A 19960-nucleotide genomic window follows, 5' to 3' on the forward strand; every position below is an offset into this window, starting at 1 on the left:
AGCTGCGACGGTGCACCGAAGCCTCGAAACCCTTTTATCTCTTGTTTTCGTTGCTCTTGTGAGCAGAGGTATATCAACCTCTTTATTTTCCTCTTTAAATTCTGATTTCCAGTTTTGTTTAGCCTAAGTTGCTGTTGTTATTGCTGTGGTGTTGATGTGGTGTCGATGTTGGTGTTGTTGTTATTGTTAGTGGTGAAGTTTTTGTTATTGCTCTGTTGTTTGTTGTCGTTGCCGTGCTGTTGTTACTGCTGTTGTAATTAGTTATATGAGTAGTAGTTATTGGTTCTTGTTCTGTTCTTGGTGGTGGAGGTGTGGTGGTGTTGCTGTTATGGTTGTTGGTGTTGCTGTTATATTATTGTTGGTGGTGGTGATGTTTTTTTGTTGATTATGCATTGTAGTAGGTGTTGTTGGGTGGGTGGTATTGTGGCTGATGTTGTTGTGGTTATTATTGTTGTTGTTGGAGTTGTTATATTTTAAGATAAGTATAGAAGTTGCATAGAAATAGTTAGTTTCTATTTAGGAGATTTAGTTTAAATTAGTTCTTATTTAGTGAGGATCCTATTGATTATTGTTATTATTGTGAGGTTATTATGGAGGATGATTATGGAGTTTGAGTCTCATTTGGAGACAAAGATTAATGAAGGAGGTTGTGTTGTTGGAACGGATTGCATTTCAGGTAACTTTTATGTTCAGTAAAATAATTTACTCATGCCCATGTGTGTGGATCTTTGTTCTGTTTCGTAAATAACTTCGTACTATGGCCATAGATATGAATGTGATGATGAAATATCATTGATTGATTATGAATACGCAACTGTTTTACTGGCTTAGTTTATGAACTGAAAATAGAAAGTGGGCAAGGTATGGGTGGAGGATGGTTACTCTTTGACCTGATACGGTCGGCTACGCTCCATAACAAACCTTGGGGGTAGTATTGCTGGGCTCCATAACGAACCTTGGAGGCAGCGTTGTCCTTTGTCTGAAGCCTGTACTTGCCACTGATTGTTTAAGAGAGTGAGCTATGCCAGCGTTGTAACGAAATGAAAATGATTTGAGAAATAAATTGTTTATAACGGGCTGAAGTAAAGGTTACGAGTTTTCCACTCATTTTGGAATTTTGTTTGTTTTGTATTTCTCCCCTTAATTTGCAGGTTTGATGTTCAGAGCTCGGAATTCAAAGTGGAGCAAGATCAAGGTGTCATAGTGGCTTAAGGATTACGCATGTATTTTAGATAGTTGGTTTGAGATAAGTTTTCGATATTTCGTTGTATATAATATTTGGGAATATTAATGGAGTTATTGGTGTAATTAAGGATATTTTTCCGCTGCGAAGTAATTTATTTAAGAGTTAATTATTATTTATGGATCTTAAGTGCGTTTAGTTAGCAGCTCGAAAGAGCGGGCTGTTACAAACACAGAGGGTTTTTTTGAAGCAAAGAGAGGAGTAAGACAGGGAGATCCCATGTCTCCTCTCATTTTTGTGCTCTGTATGGATTACCTCACTAGGATTCTCACTTACATAGGTGAACTTCCTGAGTTCAACTACTTCACCGGGTGTGCCACTTTGAAGATGAATCACTTATGTTTTGCTGATTATTTACTTCTCTTCTGCAAAGGAGAAGCTAAATCAGCTTATATCTTACTTCAAGGCATCAAGTTATTTACTAAATCATGTGGTATGAAAGTAAACAACTGTAAATCTGCCATTTACTGCACAGCCATGGCTTATGATGAAAAAACCAGAATAACTCAATTTTCTGGTTTCCAAAAGGAGGAGCTCCCTTTCAAATACCTTGGTGTCCCCATCAGTTCAAAAAAGTTACAAGCTGCTGATTATGAAATGCTGATTGAAAGAATGATTACCAGAATTAGAACTTGGTGCACCAGGAACTTATCATTTACTGGAAGATCACAACTTTTTAACTCTATTCTCATTAGCATACATAGCTACTGGGCTCAGATCTTTATTCTTCCTTGCTCAATTATTCATAAGATTAATGCAATGGGTGATAAGCCTGGCTACATTAAATGGGCCAGTGTGTGTAGTTCTACAAAAAGTGTAGGTCTGGGATTCAGAGACATAGGTAAATGGAATGTAGCAGCTGTTAGCAAGTTGGTTTGGCATATAGGAAGCCAGAAGGATGATCTATGGGTCAAGTGGGTTCATGCCATCTACATCAGAATTGGAAATTGGTGGGATTTTTAGGCTCCTACCAGTACTAGTTGGGTTCTAAAATACATATGCAAAATGAAGAATCAGGTGCAACAATTGAGGATACAGAATTGGAGTCAGTCAACTCAATATTCCATTAGCAGCCTATCAGCGTCTGCTAAGTGATGTCCCTAGAGTTCCATGGGACAAAGCTATCTGGAATAGAATGACTATTCCAAAGCATAAGTTTATTACATGGCTTGGTATTAAAGGCAGACTGAGAACTAAAGCCAATCTTTTCCAGCATAACATCAATGCAGATCATATATGTTGTCTTTGTGGTTTGCAGAGTTAACACATCAGCACCTGTTTTTTGAATGCAATTTCAGTCAGCAGCTGTTAAGTAAGTTGCTTCACTGGGTGGGAGTTGATTTTAGAGCTAGAAGTATAGCTCAATGGATGAACTGGATCAAAAGAAGATCAGGGTGGACCAGCATGAGGAAGAAAATTCTCTATATGATTTTGGCAGCTGCTACATACAATGTTTGGAAAGCAAGGAATGAGGCATACTGGAACATGATAGTGTACAGAGTATATAGCTTAGTTACAGAAATCAAATGTATAGTCAAAGTTCGTGGAAATTTCTGTAAATCTACCAATTGAAGTAGACGAGATAGTGAGTGGTTCACTCATTAGTAGTTAGGCCTTATGTGGCCTGTTTTGGTTCAGCCTCTTATGAGGTTTCGGGTGTAAAGGTTTTTTAGCATATAATACCACTTACTTACTTACCCAAAAAAAATCATACTTTTTAAGTTCACCTAGTTTAATAAACATTACAATACTGTTATTTGGGATTGTTTGGTTTTAAATTGGTTTAAATTAGACAACTTAGTTTGGTTTATTTTGATACTTCGGTTTGTAAGTTGAATTTTTATTTTTAATAACTAGCCTTGCATTTATTTTTAACAATAGATGTGGCGGTAACACCCTAAAAGTTTGGTCAGATGTTTTAATGAAAAGTGAATGTTTTATAAGTTTTGAAACCAAAGTTTTGGGGTGTTACAAATTGGTATCGTAGCATGCGTGATTGATTTTGGAGGATATGTTGAACGCATGCGTGATAGACTTTGGAGGATCTTGGGATGATTTTTGCCAACTATAGAGTTTTCGCATAATAACAATTATCACTCAAGCAAAAAGATCGCACCGTATGAAGCATTGTATGGCGGAAATGTAGGAGTCCTTTGTGTTGGAGTGACATAAGTGAGACGATGGCTTTAGGGCCTGAGATGATTGCAGAAACAACGAAACAAGTTAGGCTTATTCAGGAGCACATGAGGGCATCTCAAGATCGACAAAAGACTTGTGCAGATTAAAATAGAAGGGAGATGGAATTTGAGGTTGGGGAGAAGGCTTGGCTAAAAGTGTCACCAACAAAGAGGGTCATGAGATTTGGTAGGAAAAAAAAGTTGAGTCCACGTTACATTGGACCAGATGAGATCTTGAAGCGCATTGGGGAAGTAGCCTTAAATTAGCCTTACCAATGGAGTTAGCCAATGTCCATAACGTCTTTCATGTGTCTCAACTTCGAAAATATGTCCACGATCCTACCCGTATCATTCAACCTGAAATCGTTGAACTAGATGGGACCTTATCCTTTGAGCAACGCCCAGTTAGAATCCTTGATACAAAAACGAGAAGTACCTAGAATAAGGCGGTAAAATTAGTCCAGGTGTTATGGTCAAGTCAAACTTCTGAAGAGGCTACATGGGAAGCCGAAGATGATATGAAAAACCGATATCCGAACTTTTTCAGCAAGTACGCTTGAGTTTCGGGGACGAAATTCTTTAAGGGGGGTAGAATGTGATACTAACTTTTTGTTTGCATATTAGTAGCGAGCGATAATGTTAAAGTTCGAGGACGAACTTTCTTTTAATGGAGAGTAGTTGTAATATCCCAAATTTTTATAACTATTTTATGAAATTTATTATGTTATAATAATATTTTATAAATATAGAATTCTGAAAATAAAGTAAAATTATAATAAATCATATTTTTTTTTTATGAAACTCATTTTTTTTAAACTAGATTTTTATCCTTTAAAAATAAAATTTTTGAAATAAGAATTTTTTTTTAGTACATCAGTTTTTTTCGTTCAAAAAGAAAAGTAGAGAGAAAAGAAAAATCTGAAATTATAATGTGAGTAGGTTTTAGGAAAAAAAAGTTTTAAATTTTAGATCTACACCCACCATTGTTATTTTCGAAGGTTTTTAAACAGAAAAATAATATAAACTAATAAATTTTTTAAAACCCGAAACCGTGACTCCGACGACTTGACCGGAGTATAGCGCCGGTATTTTTCTTCTCTTTTCTTCTTTCTTCTTCTTTTTCTTCTCTTTCTTCTTCCTTATCCCTCTGTCGTATTAGTGCTTGAGAAAATCTAGAACATAAAGTTCATGTTCATGCGATTTACCTTTTCAAAAGTTTTATGCTTTACCTTTTTTTAAAAATAAAAAAAAAACATTGTGTTGTCTTTAGTGCATCCTAAACTTGGGAGCTGTGACAATTTTGTCACCGTGGATAATGAAAATTGTCAAAACAAAGATTTCAACCAGTTGTGATAGTATGTCACATTTCAAGAAATAAATTGTTCTAAATTTATTTTTATTTTTTGTTTTCCTTCCAACCTTATTAATTATTAATCTTGTAAATTTTGGTTAATTATTTTTCGGGATATTATGTTAAGTGACTAACTTTAGGTAATATTATTTGTTGTAGACGGAAACTTTGTAGAAGGCGACTTTTAGTTAATATTGTTATACTTGGGATGCGTTCGAGATAATTCACAATGTCCATCAACAACTAGAATCCCGTTAGGAATTGTATGTGGTATGTGTAATACATGTGGTTATCTATTCTATGTTTATGTTAGATACATATTACGTGATATAAATAGTATTAATACTTGTTATGACTAAAGATTATTATTAATTATTTTAGTACTACTATCCCTGTGTATAATACATATGTATCTACTAGTATTTTGTTATTATCTTCAAATTTATAATGTACATATGTAACCATCATGCTGAAAATTATACTAGTGTTGATCATGTAAGTTAATTGGTACAACTAGTGAGTTAATAAGGTTACGGACGATATATAAGTTGGTATTGTGACTCTATGAGGCTCTAATGATGGATGTATTAGCTACTATGAATTATGGACGTTGATTAATATATATAATTCTATAAAGTGGTTAAGTTGTGAAAAATATTTATTGAACTGAAGATGTTCCTGTTAATGTTAATATGATGTTTGATGTGTCACAACTTTTAAAATCTATTAATCACGTAAAGTGGAAACATTATTAAGGGAATTATCCTGTGGACTTGGATCCTCCATAGGTGATGAACAATACTTGATTTTTATTCTGTTACAACTCTTTATTGTCTTTCTCCTAATACCATTGGTGCGCATTGCGGATACCCATTAGATTAGTGAGGGGTGTGCACACCCGGGATGTTCTGCAAACGATATTGGCCATTACTCTTAATTTATCTGGGTGACGACCCATGTTGAAGTAGGTGGTTACTGGGATTAGTCCTAGCCTATTGACGTTCAATTCCCCTCTAATAATTAAATTTGTTGTGTATGACTCATATAAACTTGAAATAATTGAAATGGTTAAGTATATTATGTACTTGTCTGTACTACGTTATACTTGTTTGTATTATGCTATAAAATTATTTTCAAAATATAACTATTATTATTATTATTATTATTATTATTATTATTATTATTATTATTATTATTATTATTATTATTATTATTATTATTATTATTATTATTATTTTATTATTATTATATTATATTATATTATTAATTATTATTATTATTATTATTATTATTATTATTATTATTATTATTATTATTATTATTATTATTATTATTATTATTATTATTATTATTATTATTATTATTATTATTATTATTATTTTACGGGATGAAGTTGTAATTACTTAGCTTTCGCTAACTTTTTGTGCTTTTGTTTTCCTTTGTTCTCTTCCTATTTATATTGTGCAGGTTGGGGAAAGGGACTACGTTGCAGGAATGAGTTAATTTATAGTTTTTACGTTCACCTAGTTTAATAAACATTACAATACTGTTATTTGGGAATGTTTAGTTTTAAATTGGTTTAAATTAGGCAACTTAGTTTGGTTTATTTTTATACTTTGGTTTGTAAGTTGAATTTTTATTTTTAATAACTAGCCTTGCACTTATTTTTAACAATAGATGCGGCGGTAACACCCTAAAAGTTTGGTCAGATGTTTTAATGAAAAGTGAATGTTTTATAAGCTTTGAAACCAAAGTTTTGGGGTGTTACACATTTAATCCTTTTCTTATTCAGCGTATTAATCGACTTATATTACAACGAGGAGATAGGAATTCAAGATTCTTCCACAATGAAATGAAAAAACGAACTATTAACACCTCTATCTACCGATTTCAAAATGACTTGGACCAGTTGGTCGATTTAGAGGAAGGGATACACAACCTTTTGGTTAGCTTCTTCAAAGAACGATTTTCACCTTCGTCTTCCTCCCAAAGGCCAATGTATCTTTCTTTTATACATCCTATTATCTTCGCAATAGATGTCCCCAATCTTTTAGCCCCATTTATTGATGTAGACATTACAAATGTCTTTTTTTTACATTTTTTCATTATTAATCAATACAAAATCAATCATATATATCAATAATCATTTTATTAAGTATATTATGCTCAATTGAAGCATAAACATAAATATTTAGATACATAAGAATAAGGTCTATATTTAAAGCGTTGAAAAGTTGCACATACAACTTCACAACCAAATTATTTCCTCCATCCCAACATCTTCATCAGATAGCTGATGTAGTTCCTTAATAAAATGTCAACAGAATTGTGCACTCAGGTATAGGTATATCTATCATATACAAGGCATACTCCAATATAATTCAATGAATCAACACACAAAAAATATCAAGTATCAGAGCATGAAGCTAATAACAAAATAGGGGCCTAAACATTATAATAACATGGTTTGATGTAAATTTATTCTTCTAAAGCCTTTTAATGCATACATATAATTACTATTCTAACTCAAGGCTGTAATAATAAAAAAAATCAGGACTATTGCAAGCTGATTTTGTCCAGAGGGTTGATTCTGACCGAAATGACTGAAAAGGATTTAAAAAGGACAGATATAGTGGGACAAAATGGATCATATTCATAGAGACCGAAACAGAACTGAATAAGAATTAAAAAAAGTTAGAATTCTTACAGGTGGTCAAGCTGTTTTAGTGATCCAATTGAATAAGTGGCGGAGCTAGCAGGGGGGACATGGGGACAGATGTCCCCCCACTTTGAAAAATTAGTTTCACGGTTAAAAAAAAAAAAAAAAATCTGGGCGGAAGACTCAAGAGTCAAGAGGAGTGAAATAAAGTTTGAAAGGATTAAGGAAGAGAGATAATTTGAGTGATAAAGTTTTGGATGTTTTCTCTCTGACACTTTCCTCTTTCTTTCTCTTCTTTCACTTTCTCTCTCTAGGGACTGCACACTATCTCTACTAGGTGCATATCACTATGGACTGAAATTTCCACCGGTGACCGGCCGCCGTACTACCTTCAATTTGGTATGTTTCTCTATCTATCGTTTTTCTTTAAGCGTTCAATTGGTATTTTAATTTCTGGTTAGATCAAGAAATTTTGTGAAATTTTAATGTAATTTTGCTAGAAAATGATGAATTAAGTAGTGAACGAATTTGTTTCTATTGTTGTATTTTATGTCGATTTTTGAGGAATTTCTTGCTTGAGCTTGGTACAGTTTGTTGCTTTTCTTTTGTGTTGCATTTATGTGAAATTTTGCTAGAAAATGATGAATTTGTCAACAAATTTGTTTTCTATTGTTGTATTTGATGCCGCTTTTGAGGAATGAATTTTGCTAGAAAATGATTTATTGAGTTAATTTGTTGATTCATGTTTTAAATTCATTTAGTTTGTAAATCCTAATTTCTAATTTTGAAGCTGTAAATATCAGTTTTTTTTTTTTTTTTTGATAAGTTGGTTGTTTTATTTCATCAGGCTATTGAGCTGCAAGACAAAAGAAGAGTACAACCAAGTATTACATCTTAAAAAAAAGATTACACTTCCTCCTTCATGTAACTCAATAAAATGAAAAAATATGAAAGATACTTGTCAGTTTATTTATAATTGACTAGTTTGGTGTGATATGTAAGTATGTAATTGATTAATGTTTATCAATTTTAATTACGAAATATCAAGTAATTCACATTCACCTACAAATATTTTGGAGGTAAAATATTAAGTATTAAAACAATTTGTGCTGTAGTGTTTTTTTTCTAATTTTTTTTTGAATGTCCGACGTTCGGATTTTGTCCCCCCACTTTGAGAATCCTGGCTCCGCCACTGAATTGAATCTGGAATTCTTCTAGAGAAACCACAATACGTAAGGATTCTTGAACATTCAAAAGGAAAGGGGAAAAAAGGTTAATAGTAACTTTGACATTAAGTGAAACATCATTATAAATAGAGCTTTTTGTCAGAAACAACTTTTTATAAATGTCATTTTGTCAGAAACAACCTTATAAAATTTTTTTTGTCAAAAACAACCTTTAAACTCATTTTTTTTGTAAAATCAGACCTGGTGCCTATTTTCCGGCATTGACTGAGATTTTCCGGCCTTGACTTTATTTTTACCCCCTCCCTCTCTTTTATTTTACTTGGTATTAACTTTCCCTCCAATTTCATTCTTATAACCCACCTTTATATAACTCCTTCTCTCTCTTCCTTATTAACCCCAAATTCGAAAATTCCCCAACCAAAATCCCTAAATCTGGTGTGCTCTATTTTAGGGTTCTTCAATTGGTAAGTTTATGATTTTTCATCTCAATTAATTTCTTCTTGTTCATAACATTTAGGGTTATCTTTTGAATTGAGTTAGGGCTTATCTTATCAATTGAATTAGTACATTCCTTTGAACTTATCTTATCAATTGAATTATAACAATTAGGACATTCCTTCTTGTTGAAGATGATGTCTTTGCCTTCTTGTCAGCCGCCATTTTCATAACATAAAAAAGGAAAACACACAATCACCAAAATTAGCAAAAAAAAGAAAAATGTCCAGCTAAGAGGGAGAGAGAATTACTGAAGAAAAAGAGAAGTAATTTACTGAAGAGAGAAATTACAGCATGGGAAGTTTAAATTCTCTTACTTGCTATTGATGGGAAGCATTCAATCACAGTAGCCAAGGACTTCAATGCTTCTACAGTTCCAAAGAGAGGAGAGAGAAAAATAGGGTGGGTTGGTTTTGAAATAGGGTGGGTTCGTTTTGAAATAGGGTGGGTTATAAGAATGAAATTGGAGGGAAAGTTAATACCAAGTAAAATAAAAGAGAGGGAGGGGGGCAAAAATAAAGTCAAGGCCGGAAAATCTCAGTCAATGCCGGAAAATAGGCACCAGGTCTGATTTTACAAAAAATTTGAGTTTAAAGATTGTTTTTGACAAAAAAAATTTTATAAGGTTGTTTCTGACAAAATAACACTTATAACAGGTTGTTTCTGACAAAAAAATCTTATAAATATTCCATCTTTATAATGTACTATCATAAAATGACATTAAGTGAAACTCAGAATTTAGCAAGAAAAGTTACTTGTCCTGCTACCATATACTCAACGCAAAGTAACTTTGAATGCATGTATTCAATGAAAAGCCAGCAAGAGTGGCACAAACTTGCATAAGATCATGCACAGAAAAAATAGTCTTTAAGGATGAACAGATGGAAACATAACCTTTTTTCTGTTACACTGCTCACAATCATACAGAAGAGGATATCCTCTACGATCTCTTTGACTGAAAGATGATGGTTAAAGATTTCATCAGAATATGAGATGCCAGAGCATCGAACAATTTAACAATAACCAATTTTGACAGAAATGTAAGCAACTTACAATAATCGAGCTTCGATGAGAACATTGTTTACCACAACCTATATTAATGAAAAATTAAATATGAGAAAGTACTCAGTAAAATTAACTAAAAAGCGTACTAGTGATTTTAATATAAAACACGATTCAGAAAGCACGAAACCATCAAAGGCACAAAGGGTTTCCAAAACCTAGATGCAAGCAGCAAGGCACCAGATAAAATTAAAATCGCATTCATGGCAAACTCATGTATTATTTTACGTGAAATCTCTTGAAAATACTCTCTTAAATTTCATTTCAGAAGAGAGGTGACTCTTTAACGAGTAGATGAGGAATAGAGAGAGATAAGAATCAAACTCAAACAAGTATAAAGAGGGGTGCCTCATGTATGCGTACAATAGTGCCTCATTGTCGTTGCTGCACCTTGAGGCGATAAGGCCAGCACCTTACTACGCCTTTCACTCATGTATTCTGGATAGCACTTTGTTTGGGCCCATGGCCTGGCCCAATGAATGTCAAAAGGCACTCCACCTAAGGCCTAAGTTCCACATACCAAGGAAGATTCACCAGCTTTTAGGGGGACAAAAGCTAATTACCTTAAAAAGGTGGAGGCTTCCCTAGGTCTTGGGATGCTTCCCAAAAGGGTTTCTTGTCTGGGAAAACCCCAACACTATAAATACCAACAGTCTCATTAATGAACAGGTATTCAATTCTCACCTAACAAAACCAGAGCATCTCTCTCTAGACTGGATTACTTTCTCTCTCTACCTCAATCTCAACTGACTTGAGCGTCGGAGGGGCTTTCCCGGGAACACCCCCGGGCCAGTTTTTCCTTGTTTTGTAGGATTGGAGACTACGAGACTCAGGATTATAACCTAACTCGGGATTTGACTCTCACCCTAAACACATTACTCTTTTCACTAGTTTCTAGGCAGAAATAGTTAGGCGCCGTCTGTGGGGACACTATATCTCAAAGTCACATACCGAGAGCAACATGGCACCCCGAAGGAAAACCACCCGAGGCACACTGTACCCACACCTCTCTAGTCTCACCAACCCAATGTCTTGGTCGAATTCCTGGCCATAGACGACGAGGGATCGACCCCTCGCAACGACGAGCATTCTGCCCCCGAGAGACCCAATACCAGTCACGATGGCGGACATCAAACGGATTGCTCGACAGTTGAACGATAACATGCAGAGGAGTTTACAGGAGCTCATAGCCGGGATCCCCCAGCTCAATCAAGGGGAGCCCCGTGAGATGACCAGGGCAGAGCCTTGTGGCATGGATAACCCTCAAACTCACGCTCCTAACCGGAGCGAGCAGCGAGTGGGAGAGAGATCCCGACAGGCTCACTCTCAGAGGACACCGAACTCGAATGCCAGGCGCATCATAGAAGAGAACCGGAGGCGCAGAGCGGAGCAGGACGCTCGCAACCTCTTAAACAAGAAGAGAGAAGAAAAGGAAAGGATGCACCGGGAGGAGCAGGCTCACTCTCAGACCCCGAGGAGGGAACGGGAGAAATCTCCTGTCGGGTCCAAGAGAACGAGGCAGGAGGACGAAGCGGACTCAGGGCCTCCTCGGAACAAGCCAACACCTTGATCAATCGGGGAGTCCTCAATTTATGACCCCCTTCAGTCGGGAGATCATGGAGGTACCAACCCGGGAAAGGTTAAGGTCCCCACCATCGAGCATACTCGGGCAGTAGCGATCCCGAGGATCATATGGCGCCTACAAGGCTCAGATGAGTGTGCAGACGGGATGTGGGCCACTTGGTGCCGCTATTTCCCGACGACCCTCAAAGGGTTGGCGCTCAGTTGGTTTTCGGGCTTGCACCTGGATCATAACCAACTTTTCGGTTCTAGAGGCTTGTTTTCACCAACACTTCATTGCTGGACGTAGGCACAAGAAAACCAGCATCCACTTAATGTCCATCAAGCAACAAGAGCACGAGAGCCTTGCGATTATATATCAGCGATTCAATGAGGAGTCCTGAAGATTTCAGATCTTCAGGACGGGGTTGCTTCACCCCTAATGTCGGACTCTGGCCGGGAAATTCAGATGGTCCCTCGCTGAGAACGAAGTACCACCTTCACCGAGGCCATGAGTCGGGCTCAGAAATTCATCCAAGCCTCGGACATTTGTAAGCCTGTCGGGGAAAAGGCTAAGAAGAAGAAGGAAGAACTCCCTTACCGGGAACCAAACAAAAGCATGAGGAATCACCAACAATTGCTCCCGAGAGCAGTAGATAATTGGAATGACCCATGTTTCAACAGATTCAGGCGGGAGATCTACTTGGATCTCAAACACAAGTCGGTATTACCCATTCCCCCACCTATCAGAACTTCCAAAGATAGGCGGGATCAGAGATTATGGTGTGAATACCATCGGGAGTGTGGTCACACCACGAAAGACTGTCGGGAGTTAAAGAAGGCCTTGGATCACTTGGCTGATCAAGGAAAGTTGAAAAGATACATCAAACATCCCCGGAGGAGAAGGGGAAGGAGAAAGAAGCAAGAAACGATAGGACAACACCGACGGGTATATTGGTGTCATAGAGGGGCCATGCCTCGGGAGGATCATCTGGCCGCGCTCGAAGGCCCATCTTCAAGCAATGACACATCGGGTGTTAGATGTGGAACCCGTGAAGGCGGGATGCCCGGTAATGACATTCGGGGAGCCTGACCGGCACTTGCACACCCCCAATGATGACCCATTGGTTATAAAAATGAAAATAGCAAACTCCCGGGTGAAGAAGATCCTTGTTGACAGTGGATCCTCAGCCGACATCATCACACTTGATTGTCTGCTCAAACTAAAGTACACCGAGAAGGATGTGATCCCTACCAACCAACCGTTGATCGGTTTCGGAGGCGGGTCGGTCTACCCTCTCGGTCATGTAAAGCTGGCTGTAAAACCCGGGGAGAGAGGAAAGGGCAGGAGTCTACCAATAGACTTCCTAGTTGTTGACACCCCGCTGCCTTACAACGTCATCATGGGCAGGCCCACCATGAACAAGATAAAGGTTGCCATCTCGGTATATCAGCTGCTGCTCCAGTATGAAACCGACGATGGGCAAGTTGGGAAGATATATGGTGATCAGCAAACAGCCCGGGAGTGTTACATCAACAGCTTCCGAACCAAAGCACCCGAGGAGAAGAAGGAAAAGAAGAGAAAGAGAGAAGAACCAGCAGAAATCCCCGCGGGGCTCGGGGTATATATATCTGAAAACCCCAAGTATTATGAACGACCCCGTCCTGTGGAGGAAGTCGAAGAGGTCGTGATAGAGCCAGAGGTCGGGCATACTTTGAGGATTGGCTCAAACCTCAATCCCGAGATCAGGAGCACTGATTCAGCCTTGAAAGAGTTAAGGATGTTTTGCTTATTCAGCTGCGAATGCAAGGGTGAACCCCGACTTTGCTCCACTGAGCTAAACATCAAGGAAGGGTTCCTCCCCATCAAGCAAAAGCTCAGGCATCAGGGTCCCGAGAGGAATGCCGCAGCTGCAGAGGAAGTGAAGAAGCTACTAGAGGCAGGAATCATCGAGGAGTGCCAATATACAGAATGGTTGGCCAATATGGTCTAGGTGAAGAAGGTCAGTGGAGCTTGGCGTATGTGCGTCGACTTCACATATCTAAACAAAGCATGCCCCAAAGACAACCATAGGCTAGTCGATTCCACAGCGGGTCACGAGTTGCTCGGCTTCATGGACGCCAACGCGGGATACCATCAGATCCCCATGGCCGAAAAGGACCGAGTCCATACCGCCTTTTTTACGGCCCAAGGCGTATACTGCTACAAAATGATGCCCTTTGGGCTAAAGAACGCAAGGGCTACGTATCAAAGAACCATAAATAAGGTATTTGCAGAGCAACTCGGGAGAAATATTGAGGTATATGTAGACGACATGATTGTCAAGAGCAAGAAGAGAAGGGATCACGTAGATGATCTAAGAGAAACATTGGCGACACTCAGGCGCCACGGGATGAAATTAAACCCCAAGAAGTGTGTGTGTTCGGAGTAACCGGGGGAAAGTGTTTGGAGTTCCTAGTAGATGAAAGAGGGATAGAGGCAAACCCCGACAAGATCAATGCAGTGTTAAACATGTCTTCACCCAGAAACGTTCGAGAAGTGCAGAGGCTGACGGGGTGCCTTGCAGCATTGGGGCTCTTTCTGTCCCGATCGGCCGACAAAAGCTTGTTATTCTTCAGGGCCCTAAAAAGAAAAGAGTTCGACTGGGATAAGGAGGCTGAAGAGGCGTTCCAGCAACTAAAGCAACACCTAGCAACGCTACCGAAACTCATATCTCCCTTGCCGGGAGAGACTTGTTACATATACCTCTCGGTATCGAAGCATGCGCTCAGCGCTGTACTGGTGGCGGAAAGAGAAGCGGCTCAACACCTAGTCTACTTCATCAGCCATGCATACCGAGGAGCAGAGTCGAGGTATAGCGAGGCCGAGAAGATTGTGTTCGCTCTAGTAATGGCGAGCAGGAAGTTGAAACCTTATTTCCAAGCACATCCAATCATTGTCCTAACCGGACAACCCATTAGGAAGCTAATTGAGAACAAGAATCATTCAACCAGAATGACCGAATGGGCGGACCAGCTGGCCAACTACGGGTTGGAGTATGAGCCTCGTCGGGCAATCAAGGCACAGGCCTTAGCGGATTTCATCAGTGAATGCTGCTCTCGCCCTGAGGATATTGAAATAAGGGAGTCGTGGGAATTGCAAGTAGATGGTTCTGCGACCAAGTCGGGAAGCGGGGCCGGATTGGTCATCATACCCTCTGTCGGGGACAAGATGGAGTATGCGGTGAAATTTGACTTCCTCGCCTCAAACAACGAGGCCGAGTATGAAGCACTGATCCTGGGCGTACAGATTTGCATCACAGCGGGGGCTCAGAACATGCTGGCGAAATCCGACTCCCAACTAATAGTAGGGCAAGTCTCGGGTGAGTACGAAGCTAAGGAGGACAATATGAGGATGTATCTCAACAAGACCCGACAGCTAATTCAGAAGCTGACTTCATTCAAAATCCAGCATTTTCCCCGATCTGAGAACCAACAGGCTAAGGCCCTTGCCCGTATGGCTAGCTCAGCAGAAGGGCTAGCCCCTCGTAGCATAATTTGGGAAGTTCTCGAGCAGCCAAGCATCAACTCTTTGGAAGTGCATACTTTGAACCACACCGACACCTGGATGGCAGAAATCATAGGGTATCTCCGGGATGGAGTCTTGCCTATAGATGAGAAGGAGGCTGAAGCCCTTAAAAAGAAGGCGGGGTGGTTTCTCTGGCATGAGGGCCACTTGTATAAAAAATCTTACACCCACCCGCTACTGAAATGCGTGACTCCATTCGAGGGAAATTACATTTTGAGGGAAATCCACGAAGGGGCTTGCAGTAGTCATCAGGGAGCCATGACAATAGTCGGGAAAGCTCTAAGGGCGGGGTACTATTGGCCTACCCTAAAACATGATGCAGAGGTCTTGGTGAGGAAGTGCCCTAATTGCCAACTCCATGGAGATATACCTCGAGCTCCGACCAATCAGCTAACCACCATCCAAGCGTCTCCATTTGACAAGTGGGGAATGGACCTATAGGCCCCTTCCAGCAGCCTCGGGGCAAAGGAGGTTTCTTTGGTAGCCATGACTATTTCACAAAATGGGTCGAGGCGAACCTGGCCTCCATAACGATAAGCAAGTCAGAACTTCATATGGAGAAACATCATCACCCGTTCGGGGTTCCCAAAACTATCATCTCAGATAATGGAAGGCAATTTAACAGTGGGCCCACTCGGGAATACTACTCAAGGTTCGGCATTAAAACAAGGTTCTCAGCAGTCTCCCGACCCCAGACAAATGGTCAAGCAGAGGCTACGAACAAAGTGGTGCTAAATGGGATAAAAACGTCTGTAGAAGGAGCTAAGGGAAGCTGGATTGACGACCTCCCAGGAGTGTTATGGTCAGCACGGACGACACGGTGAAAGAGGCAACTGGCCATTCACCCTTCAACTTGGTTTATGGAAGCGACGTTGTCCTTCCCGTAGAAGTCGGGATACCATCCCCGAGAATGACATTCTATGACTGCGAGCAGAATGAAGAGGAAAAACCAGTCAATCTCGACCTACTCCCCGAGACGAGGGGCAACGCTTTGCTAAGATCAATTCATAACAAGCTGCGAGTAGCAAGACAGTTCAACCAGCGGGTCAAAGCTCGTCCTATCTTAGTCGGGGATTGGGTAGTGAGGAAGGTGGAAGCCACTGGCCTCACCTACCTCAAAGGCAAGCTCGGGCCAATGTGGGATGGACCTTACAAGGTTGTCGCCGAGGTCAAACCTGGGACATACCGACTCGAGTCACCAGAAGGCATCCCACTCGCCCGACCCTGGAATGCAGACAATTTAAAGAAGTATTTCATCTAAGTTACCTTGTAACTCTGCCACACTTGAGCCATTTATGTAATCAAAATGCAAGCCAACTCGGGGTATTCGCCAGTTCCCTTTTTGAGTTGACATGACTAAAGCCGCTTTGGGCCACAGTTGAGCCATCGGTTTTGTCATTCGTTATAACTCGGGGCCATTAGCAATACCTTATTAGAGTTCGGTATTATTGCAGCAGTAATGAAAAGTTTGGCACATTATCTCATAACTTGCAACGAATGATAACACATGGCAGAACAACACAGGAAAAAGACAGCAGACGAATCAATATTGAAAAGAAAATACTTTCATTTCATCAAAAGAAAGAGACAACTTAAAGGTCCCGAGAACAGACTCTCAGGAACCACAAAATACAACCCGAACAAACTCTCGGGGCTTAATACATTTGAGTTCAAAAATAACAAGTACAAAAAAAAAAAAGCTAAACAGCAGCAGCTTTGGTAGGAGAACTGTCGGTGCTTCCTGTACCATCCTCTCCATGAGAGCTCCCAGACAAGAGGTCCTCGGGATCAGCATCGACCTCGGGGTCCTCAGGCTCGACAGTCGGGGTCTCGGAGACCTTGGAAGCTGAAGAAGGAGGCACCTTAGAGGCGGAAGACGAAGGATGATCCTTCTTAGCAGCCTCCTCGGCCTTCAAGCGCTGCCTCGACCACATTCCAGTCCAGGGCAGAGTCGGGACCCGTCAGTATGCCTCTTAGATGCTGCTTAGTCTCCCGAACCGCCATAGCGTAAGAGCGGGAGGCCATCTTACCAATAAAATCATGTCCCTCGGGCGACCTCTTCCAACTCTCAAGGAACTTGTCATGATCCACCTAAAGAGCCAGAGCTCGGGAAGAAGCTTCCTTCAGCTTACGATCAAGATGCCTAGCCTTCTTCTTCGACTTGAAAAGCTTCCCCTTAAGCTCGTCGAGCTCTGTTTGCTTAGTGTTCTTCTCGATGGTAACAGTCTCGAGATCTGCCACTACCTTCTTATGGCTCTCCGTAAGCGCCTTATGCTCACTGACCGCCTTGGACGCCTTTTCGAATAACTCCTTTTGGGGGTTAAGCTCGGTGTTGAGACGGGTGATCTCGGTCTCCTGTTCCGAGATCGTCTTGTTAAGATCCTCGACCTAGTTGTTAAGATCATTAACACCATGTTCAAACTGAGAGCGCCGATGAATCACCGACGTCATACGGATGGAGGTCTGCAAATCAGAAAATGTTAGATAACTAAGGTCGGGAAAGAACAAGTTGTACAGAAGTAAAGTACATACCTCAAGCCATGATTCATACAAGGCATTGATCTCCCCTAGGCCCAAATCCAGCATGGCCTTATCATCGGCATCGGTATAGATGTCCTGAACAGCTGCCCTCACCCGGGCCATCTTCTAGGCAGAGCTGATAGCGGTAAAGGGAGTGTCGATCCCGAATTTCTCAACTCGGGAGCGCTTCTGGAGGGGCTCCTCGTAATCCACCAGAGCTTGCTCGGGAAAGCTCCCGACCTTTCGCTTGATACCCGAAGAGACCCCTGAAGAGGTCTTCTCAGAAACCTTGGAAGCAACGTTGGAAGGCGCTTTGGCCGCCTTCTCAAAAGCTGTCTTCTCAGCAGCCTGAGCCTTCTCCACATCCCCCTGCAGCTTTCGGGAGCGAACATGGGGTTTCTTAGCCTTCTTGGCCTCGGTGTCCTGAGGAAGGAATACAAGTTAGCGAAATCAAAGGGACACTCATCGTAATCAACCGACGAAGATTACCTCAGGAGGTGGCGGCACCGACATGGTCTCCGCATCGAGCTCCGCCATAAGTCTCGTTGCCAAGTCAGCCCCATCAGTGAAATGTTCAGCCATCGCAGGATCTAAACGAGCTCGGGCAACACCTGAAACAAACAAATGTCAAATCTTTAGCATTAAATGGCAGCTCAAAAAAAGACTTAAGAAAATTACCCTTGTCACAGCTACAACTCAAGCATACGGCCGCCAAGAACATCTCGTCCCGGATGGTATGTCTGGTAGGCAACCAGTTGGAAGGCACATAAGCTAGATCCCCGACTCTGTCCTCGGGGTGGTAGTAAGATAGATCGCCACAACCGCCTCTTCACGAGACATCTCGGGGACCGTCTGGTTCAACCGAAATCTAGGCCCTTCCTCAGGAGGCAAGATAGGAATACCCCACTCAGCGTTGGTATAAACATGATAAAACATGCGGCGGAATCCCTTTTGGTTCGAAGGAGGATCACGGACCACCTTATATCCCGGGCGACATTAAAAGCGGAACCATCCCGGGCCATGACGATTAGCTGGGCCTAGCATAAGAGTGAATGTGTTGCGCCACAAGCGCAAACTCGGGGCCACCCCGAGAAGCTCACAAACGGCGATGAACCCGTTTATGGTCAACCAGCTATTCGGGAGAAGATTGGTGAGGGTAATATGATAACCATTAAGTAAATCTTTAATAAAAGGATGCAAGGGGAACCTAAGCCCCATCTGCATACTTTGATGATACACGGAGACACACCCGACGGGGGGAGTTAAGACCGACTCCGCACCCTTTGCTCGGACAATAAAATAAGGGTCCAGAATCCAAAATTTGGTGCTCACATACTTGGAGTTTCTCTCCATAGACTTCATAAAGGTGGCTTCGGGAAAAAAGGTGTGGGGACCGCCCTCGGGGTCAAGGAGGGGAACCTCTTGGCCAGAGGTGGTAGGAGCTTTCGCCGACTCCTCGGATACCGTCACCACCTGGTCAGAAAGTAGTTTATCTAAATAACTGGAACTACAAGGCTTATGGGCCAGAGATACTTCGAAGGGTCCAGGAATCACTCCCTCATCTTCCTCACTAAAGAAGTCGGGTGTATTTACCAAAGGAAGCGCATCGGGAACCTTAGAAGGATCCTCACAAGGTATCCGAGTGCTAACTAAAAAACCATCCACCCCTCGGATCTCTTCCGACAACCTAACAGGGGAGGAAACGGAAGCAAGGGGATCCACCTCGGGATCCATCCTAAAAACCTAGGAAAATAAAAGAAAGGGTCACTAAGAAGCGTACCTTCTCGGGTAATCAGAGTCGGGAACGGAATCTGGGGCGCGCACTCGGAGAACTCGGGATCAGATGGAGTTGGGAGGAATCCTAGAGAGAAATTCTAGAGAGATTTTAGAGAGAGATTTTAGAGAGAGAATAAAAGTGATTGAAAATGATTTTGGAGTACGGACAAATTCTCTCTCCACCTCTATATATAACCCCCATCTCCCCTCCGCGTCGCGACAACCTATGGGCTCTCAAAAGATTGGGCCAAAACAGAAGAGAAGGCCCAACTCAAATTCAGGCCCAAAAGTCCAAATGACTAAAAGCCAAAAAGTCAACGGTCAAACTTCCAAGGGTCAAACCCTACTCTCAAAAACCTTGA

The 19960-nt window shown here is 40.9% G+C and overlaps 3 protein-coding genes across 3 annotated transcripts; 2 read left to right on the forward strand and 1 right to left on the reverse strand.

The window, feature by feature from the left end:
* Positions 1 to 12870: 12870 nt before the first annotated feature.
* LOC130589711 (uncharacterized) lies at positions 12871 to 13728 on the forward strand. The gene has a single exon (XM_057391210.1). The coding sequence runs from the start codon at positions 12871 to 12873 to the stop codon at positions 13726 to 13728; it is 858 nt and encodes a 285-aa protein (XP_057247193.1).
* Positions 13729 to 14246: 518 nt separating this feature from the next.
* On the forward strand, positions 14247 to 15743 carry LOC130589714 (uncharacterized). Its single transcript, XM_057391213.1, has one exon. It carries the CDS (start codon positions 14247 to 14249, stop codon positions 15741 to 15743), a length of 1497 nt encoding a protein of 498 aa, XP_057247196.1.
* A 1650-nt stretch (positions 15744 to 17393) lies between these two features.
* LOC104905901 (uncharacterized) lies at positions 17394 to 17945 on the reverse strand. Its single transcript, XM_010694555.1, has 2 exons — positions 17835 to 17945; positions 17394 to 17690 (listed from the first exon to the last, which is right to left on the reverse strand). Exons 1-2 carry the CDS (start codon positions 17943 to 17945, stop codon positions 17394 to 17396), a joined length of 408 nt encoding a protein of 135 aa, XP_010692857.1.
* Positions 17946 to 19960: the final 2015 nt, after the last annotated feature.

Source organism: Beta vulgaris, chromosome 1 (genome assembly GCF_026745355.1).
Source record: "Beta vulgaris subsp. vulgaris cultivar EL10 chromosome 1, EL10.2, whole genome shotgun sequence".
NCBI classification, from domain to species: Eukaryota; Viridiplantae; Streptophyta; class Magnoliopsida; order Caryophyllales; family Amaranthaceae; genus Beta; species Beta vulgaris.

Bases quoted from the DNA above. Each gene is read 5' to 3' on its own strand.
- LOC130589714 (XM_057391213.1), top strand. From the start codon at position 14,247: ATGTCTTCACCCAGAAACGTTCGAGAAGTGCAGAGGCTGACGGGGTGC.
- LOC130589711 (XM_057391210.1), top strand. From the start codon at position 12,871: ATGAAAATAGCAAACTCCCGGGTGAAGAAGATCCTTGTTGACAGTGGA.
- LOC104905901 (XM_010694555.1), bottom strand. From the start codon at position 17,945: ATGGCCCGGGTGAGGGCAGCTGTTCAGGACATCTATACCGATGCCGAT. The intron at 17,691-17,834 runs GTATGTACTTTA...CTTAACAACTAG, and splicing joins TGTATGAATCATGGCTTGAG to GTCGAGGATCTTAACAAGAC.